At 36.5% G+C, this 20,221-nt stretch overlaps 1 protein-coding gene across 3 annotated transcripts in view; it reads right to left on the reverse strand.

Annotated features, from left to right (window-relative positions):
* Positions 1-20,221, reverse strand: part of mllt3 (MLLT3 super elongation complex subunit) — a 164,645-nt gene that overhangs the window by 71,157 nt on the left and 73,267 nt on the right. For all 3 annotated transcript variants that reach the window (XM_069926702.1, XM_069926713.1, XM_069926723.1), the window contains exon 5: positions 16,599-17,177. In XM_069926702.1, the coding sequence (XP_069782803.1) occupies positions 16,599-17,177 (579 nt within the window). The remainder of the gene's footprint in view (positions 1-16,598; positions 17,178-20,221) is intronic.

Genomic DNA, 20,221 nt, shown 5'->3' on the forward strand with positions numbered 1-20,221 from the left:
AACTTTTCACAAACCATGTATGAAATTCACACAGGAGTTTGTCTTAAAATTTGTTGTTTTTCTGTCAAAAAAATTAATGAAGATGACAGAAATTGCCTCAAATCTGGTGTTTAGGATTTTTTTTACTGAGGTTATATTAATGTTACAATAAATTACATTCATAAACATGGACAGCCTATTTAGGTCTTGTTTAGAGCCAATACAAAAGCAAAAAAAATCTCTGCTTAGATTGTCTAAATGAGAAGAATTTTTTTTGAATATTTTATTTTTGTTTTTTCCAATCAATATACATAAAGTTTTTCATGTAAGTATATGTATTTATATATACATACACACACACACACACACACACACACACACACACATATATATATATATATATATATATATATATAAAAACTTATATTTTTTTACAAAACACAACAACCCCTTCCTTCCCTCCCTCCCTTTTCCCAGTATAAATCCATACACCATCAGGGCTTACAAGTAATTGGAACATTTTTTTGCCACAGCTAAATCTATTTTAACAAATGAAATTTGGAATTTAGTTACTTATTTCAATAAAATTGCCCAAAAGATAAAGGTCCAGGTCATCTGTGAATATCCTGCCAGAAAGGTTTTATCTTCACACACAACCACGTAGCATGTAAGAATGTTCCTATTTCTATCCCACAACTAAAACACATTTCAGATTTTGATTTATGCAACTTCTGTGGTGTGAGATACAATTGGTATAGGAGATTACATTGCAGTAATCCGTACCTTGCATTTATAATTGACATCATACTATCCAAACACCAATCAGACCAGCATCTTTCCATTATTGAAACTCCTTGATCTGACTCCCATCTCTCTCTCTCTCTCTCTCTCTCTCTTGATCTCTGTAAACCTGGCTTTGCACTTTCATTTTGGAGAGCCAAGCACATTTTAGATATAAATGTAGGTGCATTCCCCAGCCAAATTGTTTGTTCCATCTCACTGACTTTAGGTGGGGCCAAGTCTGGTTCCCATTTTCTCTTAAGAATTATCTTAACTACAGAAAGCAAAAGAATGTCCCTTTAGCTATTCCATTCTTACTTCTTAGTTGTTCAAAAGTCATAAGAGATCCTTCCATAGAACAATCATCAACATACCTATTCCTATGTCATGCCATGAATTCAATATTTTGTTACCCAAATTCATAGGCAGTAGTACATTTTTACATAAAGGTGTCCTCAGTGATACACCTGCTTTTTTTCTCCCCATTACATTCATTTATTTCTTGCCATATTCTATTCATGTGTATCAATTTAGGATTATCCTTCTTTTGATATTGACTTCACATTCCACTTATAAAGTCCTTTATAGTTTCTTATTTTATTAAATTCAGTCCCATTCTAATCCATCAAGGGGGACTATCTTCTTCAGAGAATGATGATAAAAATCTTGCTTGTGCTGTTGGATAATACTTCTTAAAAATCAGAAGTCCTCCCAGTTTATAATTCCATGTTAACTTTCCCAGTGCAATTCTTGGTACTTTGTTATTCCATAGGAATTGTCTTATACAATTATGTAATAATTTCAAGAAATTTTGTTAGTACAATAGGGAACAATTGAAAGAGATACTGTAGTCTTGGCATTACCTTCATTTTTAAACAATTTACCTTTACCTTTCCTATTAATGTAATTGGCAAATCTTTTCAATTTCAGTAAATGTTGTTTTTTTCTTTTTTTTAGTAGAGGAATATAGTTAAGCTTATATAAATTCTGTAAATTATCATCATTATTCCTAAGTATTTAATTCCAACCTTCTTCCATTTAAATCTACTGCCTTTTTGATATCTTTCATTACTGAAGTTCTGTAATGGCATTATCTCACTTTTATCCATATTTATTTTATATCCTGATATTCTTTCATATTTTTCTAATATTGTTTGTAATCTTATCAGTGATTCAGCTGGGTCAGACATATATAATAGCACATCATCAGTAAATAAACTAATTTTATGTTCTTCTTGTCCAACTTTGAAGGCTTAATATCTGCATTTATTCTTATAGTCTATGCCAGAGGATCAATAGCTAGTATGAATAATGCTAGAGATAGAGGACACCCCTGTCTACTCAAGGAAAAAATAGATGACATTAGGATATTAGTTATAATTTTAGCCTGTGGCTATTGATAAAGATTTTTATCCAATTTATGAATTTTCTGCCTACACCAAATATTTCCATTGTTTTATATAAGAAATACCATTCTAGTCAGTCAAATGCCTTTTTTGCATCTAAAGAAATAGTTATGTTTGGATTCAACCTTGATTTTGCCATATGTATTATATTGAATTATCTACTTAGACTATCTGGAGAATATCTTCCTTTAACAAATCCTACCTGATCCGTATGTATTAATTTTGGCAAAATATTCACCCATTCTATCACTAGTGCCTTTGCTATAATTTTATACTCTGTATTCAGAAGTGATATTGTTCTGAATGATGAGGTTTTTAATGGATCTCTACCTTTCTTCCGTAGCACTGTAATTATGGCAGTTGAAAATGTTTCTGGGAGGGTCTGGGTCTCCACTGTCTGGCCTAACACATCTATCAAAAGAGGCATCAACAAATCTTTAAATTAACTATAGAACTCAGGAGGGAACCCATCTTCCCCTGGGGACTTATTAGCTTGTAAAGTACCCAGAGCTTTCTCTATTTTTTCCTTGTAAAAGGGATGTCTAAATCATTTTTTTCTCTCTTCTAATTGAAGTTCAACATTTGTTAAAAATACTTCAATTTCATTTTAATCTCCTACTAATTCTGATTTATATAGTTTCATAGAGTACTATCTAATAATTATTTGATTGTATGTTATAACATCAGTTTCTGTTTCTATTGCATTTATCATTCTGAATGACTACTCTGCTTTTACCTCCCATTGTAACACTTTGTGTGCCTGTTCTCTGACCTCATAATAGTTTTGTTTAGTTTTTTGTATCATTTTTTCCATTCTATATGTTTGTAGTGTATTATATTGTAACTTTATGTTCTCTATTTTTTTCTTGTCTTTCTGATATCTGATATTAATTTTCCAATTTTGTTATATCCTTCTCTAAACCTTCTAATTATTTTGCATATTCTGCCTTAAGATTTTTAGTGTAAGAAATCATTTGTCCCCTCAAGCAAGCTTTAAGTCTATCCCATATTCGAAAACTATTGTCAGTAGACTTTTCACAAAATATTTCTCTCTTAATATATTCAGAAAAATCCTTTTTTTTTAGTAATGTAGCATTACGATACCATCTATACATACTTTCTTGCCTTTCCAATCTTTCTGACTTATGCAAGCTACGACCACCCTCACATGTGACCAAATTTTAAAAAAAATTATTTATTAAAACTGCTGTACAAGTACATATTTTGTATTATTTTGCTTTTGACAAAGTTCCCCACAGGAGGTTAGGAAAAAAGGTGGAGGCATTAGGTATAAATGAGGAGGTAGTGAAATGGATTCAGCAATGGTTGGATGGGAGGTGTCAGAGAGTAGTGGTAGAAAATTGTTTGTCCAATTGGAGGCCAGTGACTAGTGGAGTTCCTCAGGGATCGGTCCTTGGTCCACTATTGTTTGTTATATATATTAACAATCTGGAAGTAGGGGTGGAGAATTGGATAAGCAAGTTTGTGGATGATACAAAGATTGGTGGTATTGTGGACAGTGAGGAAGATTACCGTAGATTAAAAGGTGATTTAGGAAGGCTGGAGGTGTGGGCTGAGAAATGGCTGATGGTATTTAATACACACAAGTGTGAGGTGTTACATTTTGGAAAGGCAAATCTAAATAGGTCATATGCATTAAATGGTAGGCTATTGAGATGTGCAGAGCAACAAAGGGATTTAGGAGTTGTGGTAAATAGTACCCTCAAGGCTGATACTCAGGTAGATGGTGTGGTGAAGAAGGCATTTGGAATGTTGGCCTTCCTAAATCGGAGTATTGAATTCAAGAGTAAGGAGGTTATGATGAAATTGTACAAGGCATTGGAGAGGCCAAATTTGGAGTACTGTGTACAGTTTTGGTCACCAAATTATAGGAAAGATATAAACAAAATAGAGAGTGCAGAGAAAGTTCACGAGAATGTTGACAGGATTTCAAGGTTTGAGTTACAGGGAAAGGTTGTGCAGACTGGGGCTTTTTTCTCTGGAGCGTAGAAGATTGAGAGGGGACTTTATAGAGGTGTTTAAGATTTTAAAAGGGACAGACAGAGTAAACGTGGATAGGCTTTTTCAATTAAGAGTGGGGGAGATTCAAACTAGAGGGCATGGTTTAAGATTGAAGGGGGAAAATTATAAGGGGAACATGAGGGGAAACTTCTTTACGCAAAGGGTGGTGGGGATGTGGAATGAGCTTCCGACAGACGAGGTCGAGGCGGGATCATTGGTTACATTTAAGGAAAGACTAGATAGTTACATGGATAGGAGAGGACTAGAGGGGTATGGACCGGGTGCTGGTCAGTGGGACTAGGAGGGTGGGGATTTGTTACGGCATGGACTAGTAGGGCCGAACTGGCCTGTTCTGTGCTGTAAGTGGTTATATGGTTATATTAAAAGTACTGTATACAGTGGTGCTTGCTCCCCATCAGCAGCCTAAGGTCCCATTCCCCATCGTCACCCTGATGCAGCCAGATGTCCAAGTTCCCAGACTTGCAACCAATCCTTCAGTCCCCATTACAGACATAAGTCGGGGACTACCTGTAGTTAATGTTAATGGCGAGTGGTCTGATAAAAGTCTTGCCAAATACACCATCTTTACAACTCTTTGTAACTGAGCAGACATTAAAAATAGGTAAATCCTTAAATAAAATGAATAGTCGCGAAGGGGTTGAGCCGCTTCCATAGAGCAATTAAATTTAAATCCTTCATAAATGATAATGTCATTTTTTGCAGCTTTCGTCCTTGTTGTTTCTGATTTGTTCAATATTGGATCTAACCAAAAATTGAAATCTCCTCCAATCAATATATTTTGTCTTCCCCTTGCAGTTTTTAAAAAGATATCCTTTATAAAGACTTTATCATCATCATTTGGGGCATAAATATTCATAAACATCCATGATTCTGCAAACATTTTACCATGTGCCATTACGAATCTTCCAGTTTGATCAGTTAATGTCTCTTTTATTATTGGTATATTTTTATTAATTAAAATTGCTACATCTTTCGTTTTCGATCCAAATGAAGATTATATTACTTGCCCCACCCAAACTCTTCAATTTTGCATGTTCCAATTTGCTAAGATGTATTTCTTGCAAAAAAGACTACATCTGTCTTTAATTTTTTTTTAGGTATACCAAGAACAGTTTTCTCTTCATTGCCACATCAATTTCATAAACATTAAAACTAATTTCAATGTTTATCCATATTCTTCCTTAAAACTATATTCTTAACAATAAAATATGACTCTTTAAATATTAAAGTGATCCTTTCCCTTTAAGAAAAACACACAATGTCCCTGCCCCAACTGTGACGTACACGTACAGTCCCGAAAGCCCGTGAAAAAAAAGCCCATGGAATTTCTCTCTCAAAGAACCCCTCCCTTTAGTGCCTTTTTTTTGGTTACTCCTTTCCAGGAGTCATTATCCCCCTTAGACCAAAGTCTCTACCCTGCTACCACTTTTCCCAGATTTTTTTCTTTTGACTGAGCTCTCCATGAACACTTCTATATCTTTTACTTTTAATTAATACAAGACAGTTTAACAAAAATTTAAAAAATACAACTTTTACTACTTTTACTTAGTTCCATAATAAATATTTTCACAATCTTCTCCACACCAACCTCAATCTTTTTTTTTTTTACAAACTTCACAGAAAATCTTCCACCTCATTCTTGTTCTTGAAAAATCGTCGGTTCCCTTCTGCTATTTTAGCCCTCAAAGTCACGGGGTATATCATTGAATATTTCAAGTTTTTAAGCACGTTATTGTCTTTTCAAATCTTCAAATTATTTTCTTTGTTTAATTAAAGTCCAGGTAAAGTCTTGGAAAAAGAGGTACCTTTTCATGATTAACCTCGGGTGGGACATTATTCTGCTTACAGTAATCATATCTTGCTCCCAGAATTATCTCCCATTCTAGGTAGCTTTAAAGCATCACCAGAACTGGTCTTGGTCTCTGGTCACCGGCTCTTCTAGGTCCACATGTTTGGTGAGCTTTCTCAATGTGCAGTTTTTCTCCAAATTTGTCTTCTCCCAACACTTGTGGAATCGATTTTTGAAAAAAATTCACCGATTCTCTTCCCTTGATTCCTTCCTTTCGTCCGATAATTCAGACACTGTTCCATCAACTGAAGTTCTCCATACGGTCAATTTTGTCCAGCTGTCCTTGTTATCCAACTGCCATTTTTTTGACCAAAGCCTTAAGTTTTTCACATGTTTTCATCAATTCAATTTCTGCTTGGCCCATTCTCTCCATCATATCTTCAATTATCTCTTTTATTTCATTCAATTTTTTCTGTCATATCTCTCATCACTGTTTCAACACTTATGAATCGGTTACTCAAATTCTCCATTTTTTCTAGGATGATGCTCAGCTCTTGACCTGAATTTCCATTTTTACTTGGTGTGTCAGTCCTGTTGCCATCTTTGCACCACTCCCTTTTGGACTTTCACCCAGTTCCTGGTGAAAGAGGAGCTTCTTCACTCTTGGTTTTCCATTGCCTTGGTTTCTTGTGTTACCTTTATCAATTTTTGATTAAAAAAATCTTGATTTTCAAGTTTTAACCGTCCATTTAGCACTCTTCACGGAGAGCTCAACTAAAATACTTCTGTCTAGGTCCCTCACATGGCTACCCCACCACCACCCCGCACCCCCATAGTGCATTAATGTTAAAGTGAACACAATATCTAAAAAACAGTGTATTCTGTTTCTCCATTCAAAGAGAAGCAAAGGAAAAGTTTGTACCCAGAAATACATTGCTGTAATTATCATGGCTGGCATCTTTGAATTAAATTATAGAATGAACCTCAAGAGATTCTGGGAAAGTATCATCCTCTGTCATGTTAATTGACTGTGCAAAGAAATGCATGCTAAATTTTGAGAATGACTCATGAAAAGTTGATTTATAAAAATTGCCCCTTCAACAGCATTTGATCACAAAAGCACAACTATAATACTGCAGTGGAAATCAGGCATCATCTAAATTTTCAACAACCATAACTATCACTTGAAAGATAAGCAAATTGATAAGCAAACATCTGCATGAGAAAAAAAGTGTGTAATGCTTTAAATGTTGCCTGACTGTATTTTCAGAAAGCAAAGATTTTGTTTCAGATTTCCAGCAATAATTCACTTCTGATTTCAAACTCATGAAAGGTCTAGTCAGGTGAATTGGCAAAGGAATAGGGAACTGGAAATTATAGATTTTAAATAATTGACAAAGAAGCAGAGAAAACAAGAATTTTTATCCACAGAACCCATAGTTCCAATCTAGAATTCGCCATCTGAATGTTTGATGAAGGTTGATTGAGACATAATTTCCATCTCACAGGGTCTACACAAAGTCCTGGAACATCTAGACAGCAAAGACGCATACATCGGATGCTCTTTATCGACTACAGTTTGGCATTTAACACCTCAAAACTGAACTTCCAGGTTTTGGAGATTGCTGATTACACCCCACTATGTAATTGGATCATGGATTTCCTCATCTCCAGAATACAATTATTGAAGATTGGTAAGAACTTTCCTCCACAAACTCCATTAGTAACTGAGCACAACAGGACTGTGTTCTTAGCCCCCCTGCTCTACTCACTTTGCACCTACGATTGTGTGGCTCGGAATGACAATAACATAATCTACAACAATAACATAATCTACAAATTTACCGATCATATCACAGTAATGGGTTGTATAAAGGAAGGGGAATGAGTCAGCAAACAAGATAGAGATTGAAAACTTGACTGAATGGTGCCCCAACAACAACCTTGCACTCAATGTCACTAAAATTAAGGAACTGATTGCTGACTTCAGGAAAGGAAAGCCAGAGGTGTACAATGCAGTGATCATTGGGGGATCAGAGGTGGAGAGGGTGAGCAATTTAAGTTACTAGGAATCACTATCTTAGAGGATTTGTCCTGGACCCAATACAGCAATGGTATAGTGAAGAAAGCACGTCAGCGCCTCTTCCTCCTCAGGAATTTGCGATGGTTTGTTATGGCACCAGAAACCCCAGCAAATTTCTACAGATCTGTGGTGCAAAGTGTGCTAACCTACTGTATCATGGTCTGGTATGGGAACACCAATATCCCTGAGCTTAAAGCCTTCCAAAAGATAGTGGACACATCTCAGGAAAAACACTCCCCACTTTTGAGTACATCTACAAGGAACACTGCCGTCAGACTTCACCAGCAATCATTAAAGACCCACCACCCAGCACATGCTCTGTTCTCGCTGCTGCCATCAGGAAAGAGATATAGGTGCCAAAAAACTCGCACAGATTCAGGAACAACTGCTACCCCTCCACTATCAGAATCTTCAAGCACAAACTCAATCAGAGACTTATTTAAGGACTCTTACTTCTGCACTTTATTGATTTTCTTTGCTCTCTCTGTAGTGCACAGTTTGTTTACATTCATTATCTGTTTACAGTTCTTTATTTGTTTACATGTTTTACACTGTGTACACTTTATTTTTTGCATGATCAATTAGTGGTAGTTCTGCTGCACTGCAGGAAAAAGGAATCTCGGAGTTAAGTGATGTCATGTCTGTACTCTGACAAGAAATCTGAAATATGCAAATAGCACTGTACAGATACTCAAAAGAAGAATATAGGTTGTGCGAGTTTATTGGACAGAAAATTAGATGAAAGTATTCACAATTGCAGTTTGTGTAAGGAAAAAAAAGTGATGATTTCAATGGAACAAACAGATCTTTTGGTAGTTCTGGGCTAGTGTATGGATAGGCTTAGGGTACTACAGTCGGATTTCTGTAGGATGAAAACTTTGTGAACCTAAAGATACTAGTCTTCAGGCTTCTGTACAAATTCTGCCTGAAGGTAGCAGCAAGAAGAGTTTGTGATTAGGGTTGGGGGGGTGGGATGGGGAAGGGGGGAGGGAGTCCTTTATGATGATGGTCACCTTCTTGAGGAAAGTCTCACACAGATGTATGGGAGGTCAGTGCCTGCAAAGGATGAAGGCCTTGGCTAGGTTTGGCACTTTCTGCAGCCTTTCACAATCCTAGCTACTTGAATTACCAACCAGGCCATGATTCAACCAGTCAGTATACCTTCCACAGTACAGAATGGTAGTGTTACAAGTGAATTTATTGATTGTAATTAAGTTATACATGGTTACACAATCATGAATACACAGGAAATTTATCAGGCTATAAGCAGAAGTTTTGAGGAGCCAATATTAATGTTTAGTATGGAGGAAATGGTTGAGACATCATTTGGAGACTGGCAATGTGGAAATGGAAGATCGGTGTAAAGGGATAAACAAATCCCCAGCTCCCTGAGTTTGATAACATGATGGTGATTATTTGAGTTTGATTTTTGCTGGTATGATGGTGTTAAAACACTGAGCTTAGCTGATGAACAAAACCTAATGTAGGTGATCCGGGTGATAGAATTCAGAGCAGAGGGCCAGCGAGATTGTATCTGCTGTTGACCTGTTGTCCAGGTCCTTCCTAAGACAGCAGTTGATTTGTTCCACAGTCACTCTCTCAAATCAAATCCTACTGGCCAATAGTAATTGAGGCAGATCACCTTGCTCTTTGTGGGCTTGGATGTCCTTTTGAAGTAGGAGGAGACCCCATACTATAGCAGTGAGAGTTTGAAAGTGCATGCAAAAATTCAGCCAGTTGGTCTGCATTCATTTTAAGGATTTGGCCAGGCAGTGTGTCACCAAGGTTGATAATACCTGGTGCTGCAGCTTATGGTGTCAACCCCTCACCTACAATGGACTGACTGTAACAAGTATTGAAGAAACAGGTGTGTGTTCCTTGTATGTCCAGGGTGGTGGCACTGAGCGGAGGGTGGGGTTGCTGACTGGAGCACGTTACAAGGTTCCAAAAGTAAATTAGCAGAGAGTTTTAGCCTTGTAGGTATATTGATACATGCAAGCTGGGCTTATGAAAAAATAACTGATGGCAGGGATTGGTCCTCACTCCCTAATAACGCCAGTGTGGCCAGGTACAAGGTCTGGACCAGACACTTTCCAAGGATTCACTCTCCTGAACATTCTTTTGACATCAGCTTCAGAAACTGGGAGCATAGATCTGTTGGGGGCTGTTGGGGTTCACAAAGGTGCATCATTATTTTCCCTTTCATAGCACGTATCATGAACTACTGAGAAGGAGCTGGGAAACAGAATGGATGACAGCTTTGCAAGAAAGCCACTGGAACTTGGAATAGATAGCTTCATTTACACTGTAATGATTCTTATATTTATGTTGTACAAATCAGCAAATTTAGTTAGTTAGAAAAGCACAAGTTTTATGACAAGGATTTTGTAATTTAAAAGCTGCTTATTCACGTAGTCCATTAGCAAAAACTAGAATGACTTATTTTACATGAATACAAATGATCCCAATAACTACAGTCATTTATTTAATAGTTCTAAATTAGTTTCTCAAATAATATTGCATTAAAAAATGTGGGTTCACACTCTCACACAAAATAGTTATTAAAACAGCCATGATGTCAATGCACAACTCAAGATGAAAACTGTAAAACTGTAAAAGATTTATTTAAAAAAACCCAAAACCAAAGCAGAGTTTAAAATTTTTTTTAAACCAATTGGCACAGGTGGCGTGCTGGTTAGAGCAATGCCTTTACAGCACCTGCAATATGGACCAGACCTGGGTTCGAATCCCGTGCTTGTCTGTAAAGAGTTTGTACATTCTCCCCATGTCTGCGTAGGTTTACCCCCACCATTAAAAATGTATCCGTGGTGTAGGTTAATGAGGTGTAAATTGGGCGGCACGGACTCGTGGGCCAAATGGCCTGTTACCATGCTGTATGCCCAAATTTTTAAAATTAAATTTAATTAAATTCCCTATTTACATCAGGAAATTATTTGGTTCACTTCCCAAAGAGGGCTTACAAAATTTTATTTTCATTGAATAATGAAAAGGATTGTGCAATTAAAATACAAATTCATGAGCTTCCACAAATTCATGAGCTTCCACAAATCTTAGAGAGCCAGATTTTAGAGGCAATTGCCTTACTCAGAAATAACTGTAAACGGATTTTTCCCAAAGTCAGAAATATATGTTTTCTATATTAACCTAGTATCATTATACATTCACATGCTATAGTTATTTCATTCAATACCTTAACAATACCCATTATTAAACTTGTACAAACATTAATGTATGACATGAAACATTTTATTACTGGCTTGAAAATGCTTTTAAAAATATGGGAAGAATTTACGTATAGTTAATTCAGAACTTAGGGAGCTTGTGTATTACTTCAACAAATCTACAGCATTTTCACCACTTTGGCTGCTTGAGCTTTCATTTCCATGAAATGTTCTTCTAATGTGGCAGAGGAGAAATATCAACAGTCACCAAATACGTGCTCTTTTATTAAACTATAATAGTAGACCAAGTATTAAATTTAAATTAGTTTGGAAATCCCAAAATGTTTTATTTTTCTCAAAAGTATCCTTATCCAATAATCAAACAGTGCTCAAAGTCTATTTGAAAATTACTACAAGAATATGAAATTATTCAACCCTGATTCTGCTTCTTCCATCCAGGAACATCAGCAACTTTCGATGAACACAACCATAAGAGATCATAGTCGCATCTGTTTTCAGTCTCTACTCAAATAAACCTAAATGCACGTTTCCATCTAACCATGTAACCCTATAACAGTTTATGGCATGGAAACAGGCCATCTCGGCCCTTCAAGTCCATGCCAGTTCACTCAAAAAACTCCACTAGATCCCCCCACCTATTCTCCACCCATAACCCTCCAACCCCCTCCTATCCATGTATATATCCAGTCTCCTCTTAAATGAAAGAATTGACTCTGCCTCAACTATTTCAACAGTTATAAAGCTAATGATACTTATTCTCAATGAGCAGTCACAAGAATTCATTATCAACACATAGTAACAGACCATGACTCATCTCAACAGTACTTGAGAGCTGCCTCAACCTTCCAGTCAGACTGTGTGAGTAGACAAGGAGAGAAAGTAGAGCATGAGAATACTGGAAGGAACACAGATTCAGAATTTTGAAGTTAAATTATAACATATGAACAATTTTAGCTGATTCTATATTTTGGGTTGCAATAGCTTTTCAAGTTAACAGAATTCATCCTCAGTTTGAATTTCTTTTTTAAGAAAGTGTGGTCAGAAGAAACAACGGTCAGGAAAGAGAAATTTTAGAAAATGAAACTCTCTTCAAACGGTAAGGGGTCAAAACATGCATCGACAATTCAAGCATTCCATATTTTCAATAGTTCAACCAGTACTAATTTGATATGTTCTCATCTTCCACTATGGTTATCCCTTTGTATTTTCAAAACTTACACATATGGCTCTCTATTGCAACATCTGCTAATAAGATCAGCATATTATTCATGTATAACATTACCAACTATCAGTTGAGCAATTATCAATAAAAAGTCCTCTCAATCGTAAACAAAATCTGGAAGGTTTTTTTTTCGATGAAAATTTTTTTTTAAGTTTTTTCCTCAACATCTAATGTTAGTTATTTTCTTTATGGGATCTCTTCGCAACAGTTAAAAAAAAAATGAGCAAGAGAAAGACTTACTGCTAGGCATCACATGTGTATCTAATGTGGGAAAATTATATTCATTTGACTTTCTTTCCTTTTAGAAAGCAATTATCCAACTCTGCAACTTTACAACCAAAATCGAGTGAGGTGGCTTGGGGTTAAATCAGCTAGCACATATAATAAATTCTTTAATCAATGCAGCACCAATAAAGGTGGCACATCTAATTTGGATAATCTGAAAAAATGTATTCTTTCTTTAACCAGGTCCTTTAATTTATTTAAAACTTTAGACATACAACATGGTAACAGGCTATTTTGGCCCACGAGTCGTGTTCCCCAATTACACCCAATATGTTTCAAATGGTGGGAGGAAACTGGAGCCCCCAGGGAAACCCACACAAACTCGGCTAGAACATACAAACTCCTTACAGACAGTGCGGGATTAGAACCCTGTTCCTTATCAATGGCACTGTAAAGGCTTGCACTAATAACTACACCAACTGTGCCACCCAAGGCACTATCAATAAGAGATGACTTCATACATAATGTGTGCATTAGCCCACACACAAAATTTATGCAAATTCACAATTGAGTTTCTCGGCAAAAAAGACAAAATTTGCTTTTTCATGTAAATTTACACCAAATATGCTGAGCTAATCTCATACATGGAGAACTGAAATATTTAATCATTCAAAAATCAAATTCCATATTTACCTTCTTTCAACTATATTTCTATTCTTATCCTCATCCGCCCCCCCCACCACTCCTCAGTTTGTTTAATTAATTATTTACACAGACTTAAAAATATTGAAATAGAGAATGTGTGGAATACTATTTCCTCATTCAACAGTACTCTGAGCTGCAAAATAAATGCTGTGGTTCAGTCTCAGGTTGACACTCCAAAAACAATCACAGATGAGACTAAACTGCAAACATAACCTGTTGGATCACAATTAAATAAAGCACTTAAATGACTGCTGTTTCATAGCAGTCCTTAGATACCTAAAACATTGTTTTTAATGTACATCTTTAAAGAGAAAGGAACTCTGATTCAAGATGATGCTCAAAAATATAAGTTATCCATCTGTGAGCAGTTTTATTACATGAGATACTTTCAAAGATTTTTATTTACCGCTGGACTTGGCCAACCTAAATCTTAATATTTTTGAAGTGCTTATAAATGGGAATGACGGAACTACCACCAATAATCTAGTTCACTGGTTCTCAACCATTTTCTTTCCACTTACATACCACTTTAAGTATTCCCTATGTCATAGGTTCTCTGTGATTAGTAAGGGATTGCTTAAGGTGGTATATGGGTGGAAAGAAAATATTTGAAAAACACTGTTTTAATCGTACCTAATTGACTCGTCATGTGCACTGTTTCATAACTCCAAAAGGAAATGGACCAATGATAATTTTTCTCAAGCAAAGTGTTTCAGTAACAATTGGGTCTTGAGCAGTAGTTTTCAACCTTCTCTTCCCACTCACATACCACCTTAAGTAATCCCTTATAAATCACAGAGCACCGATGGCATTGGGAATACTTAAAGTGGTATGTGAGTGGAAAGAAAAACTTTGAGAACCACTGATCTAGTGGCACTGTGTGATGTATGAGCTGAAATGCTCACATTTGCTGTTTTACCATGGACCCTTGGCCAGCTATTGGGCAGTTTGAGAGGCTAGCCAAACACCAAACTGAAAATCAACATGGGCAGCCCAGGGGAGAGGAGATAGAAAGGAAACCAGCCATGCCAACTAAAGATCAGGCACCAAGATCAGGTGGCAGGTAAGGAGTGAAACAAAGAAACCCATGTTCTAGTTCACTGGTTTGGAGCATAGTGCTTTTTTTGAGAAGCCCTATTTCTTTTATCAAAGAGCTCCTTTCAGCCAACTAAATGCCGGATCGAATCATTTTTATTTTCTTTATACAGCACAGAAACAGGCCTTTCAGCCCATGAGTCCATGCCACCTAATTAACCTACAAGTCCAGTAGGTTTTGAAGGGTAGGAGGAATGCAGAGCACCTGGAGGAAACCCATGCGGAAGAAGGGACAAAATCCTTATGGACAGTGCAGGATTTGAACCCTAGTCCCGGTCACTGGCATTGTAATAGCATTGAACTAACCACTACCTCAACCGTGCCGCCTCAGGTTTGCCTGCTAGATTTCCTAAGCCCCAGGAAATTCAACCAGTGATTTGCATTGTAAATTACATTTCATGTTCACATATTTGACAAGTTAACCTTCTGTCTTCCCTGGGATACTCAATGGCATGTCTGATTTTGTGGGATGGATGGGAATGGAGTGCTTGAAATAAACTCCACCACAAGACATAAAAGGACCCAAAAAAACTTTGCTGCCCCAAGCATTAAAATTCCTCATTAACAATTCATTCTTACAAATTTAGGTAAAATCCTCAGTCAGCAAAGGAACTCCATGTACAAGAATTCATGCAATGGCAATGCAGAGTCACTGCAGACAAAACATTTCACCCACTGACTTTATCCAGGCATGATTTCATTTTGTTGAATGACTGATACAACAGAAGAGAGTCACAAGGATTCAAGTTCTAGTGTCTGAGACGAGAGAAAAGCTACTGGAATGTGCTCGTCTCTCAGTGAGTTGTCTGTGTCAAGGTCTACATTCAAAAAACACTCTGGAATCACACACACTACACCACTTTGAAGCATTTAATACTTCTCAACTTTAGCTCTGGGCACTTGCAGAAAATACAGCTTTATTGGCAATATACCAAGCTGGTAAAACTCCTTTCATGGGAATGAAAACATGATCTGTATGCTGGGATTTATAAAAAAGACACAATGATTTTTCAAACATCAAAGTGAGGTCTCACATTATCTTGGTCGGTACTGCCCTCATTTGAATTATTGCTGTTCATATTAACTTTTAGTCACTGACTTGCTCACTCCTGCAATTATTATCTTATTAAGTTTTCAGTCATTTTGTTAAATTGAATAATTTGACGTATTAGACAATTAACAATTATAAGCACAACATGACAAATAACAATTTAATAAATAACAATGCATTACATCTGTTATACAATCAACTCTTCAGGCAAATGTGTCCATAAAAAAAAAATCAATTGAAAATGAGCAAGGGATAATGCCCAAGGTTTCTAACAATGCACTCAAAAACATTGGCAGCCCCATCCTGAGCACCAAGGCCCTCATTTGCTGAGAGGAGTACAATTCCAACACCACCCAAACATAATTTGATCCACAACAAAGCTGTCTGCTTGACAGGCACCCCATCCATCACTTGCATTGTCAGTGTACACAAAATATATACCACAGCAATGTAATGAGATCTCTTCAACTTTTCCTCCCAAAGAAATGTTCTTCGTTGCCTGAAAAGGAATACAGGTGCATGGGATCTGCTACCTACACAAATGCCTTCTCACACACACAGACATGCCCCTGAGAAATATATTGCCACTTTATTCAAGCTGGGCCTAGGTTATGGAGCAGCCACTCAAAAACTTGGTGGTGTATATTCACCACCACAGAAGAAAGGAAGGCAACTCATGGGCAAGTAACAAATGGTGGCTTTGCAGGTGACCCTCTCCTCTGGTCCACAACCAGAAAGCATCAACTCCATGTTCTTCCCTCTTCCTGCCCTCTCTAAATATTTCAAGAAATTCCATTCATTAAAATTTCAGGATAACGAATGTTTCATACTGCATTTATTTTTAACATAATGTCAATGCCTTTTCAAACTTGCCACCATCAAGTTCTGAAACAGTTTTGGCTTCACAGAATATAAAATTCTTGTTTGACTATTATAAGGAATAGGGATATTAAATTATAGTGCACATTTAGGAATAGATACTCTGTCTCCACAGAAATTAATATTAATTATAATTACCTCAGATTTAGAAGATGCCTCATCTCCTGCAGCAGAGTCATTTGGATCCACAATCTCTTCAAATGGTGGTAAACTTGGCTTCTTTTTTTCTAGCACTTCACTTTCCATTCTGATTTTTGTTGGCTTAACTTGAGGTCTGTCCTTGTGGAGTTTCTTTTCAGAAAAAGGTGGTTGAGGACAAGCACTGGAAAAGCTTTTAAATAAAGAATCAGAATTGCTTTTCTTTTTCTTCTTAGCTACAAGTTCCTCAGTGTCTGCAATAGGAGGCCTCTTCGTCAAAGTTTTAACGTCCTGCTGAATGCCTCCGCTCCCACTTACCATGCTGTTTTCCAATGGTTTTGGCTCTTTTGACATTGGTTTTGGCTCCTTAAATGCTGTCTTGGGAACAGTTTTCTCATCTTTTAGTGGTTTGTTTTCTTTGGGTTTCTTTAAGGACTCTTTGGAAGTTTTACTGTGTTCTCTGGAAAGTTCTTTGAAGGCACTTTTGTGCTCTTTTGAGTCTTTTGATGGTTTGTCTTTGTGCTCTTTTGTGGATTTGTGAGACTTGGAGGAACTGTTTGAGCTGCTCTTATTTGGATCCTAGAAAGTAGAAAGGGGAAAATAGTCTGCTTTTTTCAACCAAACCATTGATAAACAAAATATATGCATAATGATTATGCAGCAAGAGAAAACAATGATGTCTTCACCACTTAGTGCAAGTGAATGAAGCTTCACCATTTTCCTGTTCATCCAGGAATTTATGCAAATTAGAACACAAGTGCACACAATATTTCATAAAGTTTAAACAGGGAACATGGTCACTTGATAGAGTTATTGGAAGATGCTTCACACTTCTTGTTTCCTCAAAAAGGCAAAGGTGGGATAAGGGGAAAGAAAAATTTGGCAAGAGTTAAAATTCCTTTGAGGAAAAAGTTCTGCACAGATGTACTATGTACTTAATCAACTATGATGACAAATGCAACAGCTGGACTCATGCTTAGTTGCATTATTAAGAAATATGGGGAAGGAGATTGTTACTTTATTTTTTAAAATATAGCTGTAAGGAAAAAGATCATCATGAAGAGATACATATTAAAATATCATAAATATTAAAGTGTTCACAAATATCTTGCAACTTGAACAATTACATGCATTAAATTCTATGTAATCATACTCCAGACCTTCCACCATTCTTTCCATAAAATTGTGTAAATATATTTCACATCTGTTCAAAAATCTGTGGAAAATTTCTCTGCTTCCCAGCACCAGCCCCCCACCACCAACTCATCCCAAATCCTAAAGCCTTTTAATCTTGGTGACACCCTTGAATAGTATCCTTCTGGCAATAAACCACCAGCCATCAGACCACACACACAGAAAGCAGTTGTTGCACTGTACTAGGATTTCTAATAAAAGTCAGGCTATAATAATTTCATGATAATGGATTGTTAAAAAGTTGAAAACTGAGAACTATTTTTATGGCACATTTCATTTAAAAGCCAAAATAAAAAAGAGATGCAGTTCATTAAAGGGTAGAGTGGCATGATGACTTTTCAAAAGAAAAATTATTCCATCTCCCCCCCCTCACCGTAGACTACTTTTGTGCAACAACTTTGAAGCACAAATATTGAATAGAAGAATAAATTACAAAGATATTACATTCACTTCAAATGATACATGACATTTAAAAGGAAAAAATGTATTCTGACAACTTTGGGTAAAATTAAAATGAGCCAGTTGTCCTTACTGATTCCCTTGACAGCTTTTCCATACAGAATCCTAATACTTGCAATGGAATTTGTATTTTCAATTTATCAGATGATTATGTTACCATGGCTGAGGTTCAGCATTTCATTTCTTTCTAGTGTGTTAAGTTAAACAATTCAAATTGATGCAAAAATGCTGAATTTTAAGTGAATAAAGAGCTTTCCTAATTGTAAATAATTGATTTTGTTTTTCACTTAGTATACATCACAAATACCAAACTCAAGAAAACGAAAGCTCAAGATAATTCAAAAGCAATTTCTGTCAATAAGCTGGTTCTCATTTCCATAACAGGTGTCTTAACCAAGATGTGAAAGAGGTGAAAAACAGCAGTTATGGCATTCAATGATCTCAGCAAGGTCTTGACTACAATGTTGGACTGGATTGAATCAATGGTTCAAGCACTTCTGCAGGGACTCAAAAGACCAGCTCTGCAGCATGCAAGGATAGATCACACTTAGTTTTATTTATCAATGGCCAATAACTGAGTGTGTGGGGTGCAAGGTGGAAAAGGAGCATAAATATTTTAAATAATTGGTTACTGAGGTGGCCAGAAGACTTTTGCTATCTAACTCCAAAGATAGTGGCAGCAGGAATTCATTGTTTTAAATGTGGTAGAAAACATCTTTTTATTTGTGGTATCTGGAAAAGCACTCAAAATATATGAACCTAAAGAGCAACAGAGCAAGAACTAGGAAGTGGAATTGGGCTCAGCTAACTCTTCCTTACTTGTCACAGGGGTTGAGTGGCCTCCTGCACTTCAAAGTTCTGACTAAGTTGTGACACTGTAGTCTTAAAGTTTCAGAGGTGAAAAGTTGCAGCTTGCACAATTTTGCCTGAGCAGGTTCAGTACGTGAGCAATGAAGTTTTGTCATGCTCTCCAATGCTTCGTATTGCTTTTCTGACCTTGGCACCAGAACTGTTTAAAGCAAAATAATTCAAATGTGCAAGCTTTACATTTTTTTATTTATATACTGTTAGTTATGAATTCCACTGCATTTATTCATTTTTACTGAAAGCTTTTATGTCTGTGTCCATACCCATGATTCTGCTGTTTGCCTACTTCTTATAGATATGTAGTTCCCAAGGTATATTCCCTCTTATTTTCTCTATTTTTATTATGAATTAATCTTAGAATAGATCATCATTGTGGATTTAATGCATGAACTGCAAATTCTCAAAATTAGACTACCTCAGTCAGTGTTTAGCCAGGCAGCAACATTCGTCAGAACTGCATCTGCAATAAACAGAGGTTTCACCATGAAATGACATGGCTCAATTTCAAAAGATACCCTACAAGGGTTCCTCCCAATTTCGGAGAACTAACATTGCGTCCAACTCCATATCATTGATGTCTGAGAAATGGCAACTTGAAATCTTGTTTGCACGTCAGACAATCCCTTCACAATAAACAGTAATCAAAGTGAAACAAAGACAACAAAACTCACAAAATAAAGGGGTCTACATTTCAAATACAGGTGTTCCTCAACTTGCAATGGGGTTGCTTTCCGACAAACCCATCCTAAGTTGAAAAAATCATTAAATTGAAAAAGAATAATGCACCTACTATTTTTTATAATTAAATTTTGAATACCTTTATTCCACACTGAAAAAACCATTAACGTTCACAGTTGAAAGCACACTGGGCATGAACAATGTTTGAAGTATGTTGTACGATACTCTTGCACGATGCTGCCATTGCCCAGCATCACGAGAGAGTAGCCTACTGCATATCGCAAGCATGGGAACTGATCAGAATTCAAAATTTAAAGTACGGATTCGAACCGTTGTAATTTTGAAAAATCTTAAGTCGGACCATCACAAGCAGGGGAGCATCTGTAAGTGGACTGGAATCAATAATCAGTCATTCTCCAATTAAA

Source organism: Narcine bancroftii, chromosome 1, assembly GCF_036971445.1.
Source record: "Narcine bancroftii isolate sNarBan1 chromosome 1, sNarBan1.hap1, whole genome shotgun sequence".
Classification (NCBI taxonomy): domain Eukaryota; kingdom Metazoa; phylum Chordata; class Chondrichthyes; order Torpediniformes; family Narcinidae; genus Narcine; species Narcine bancroftii.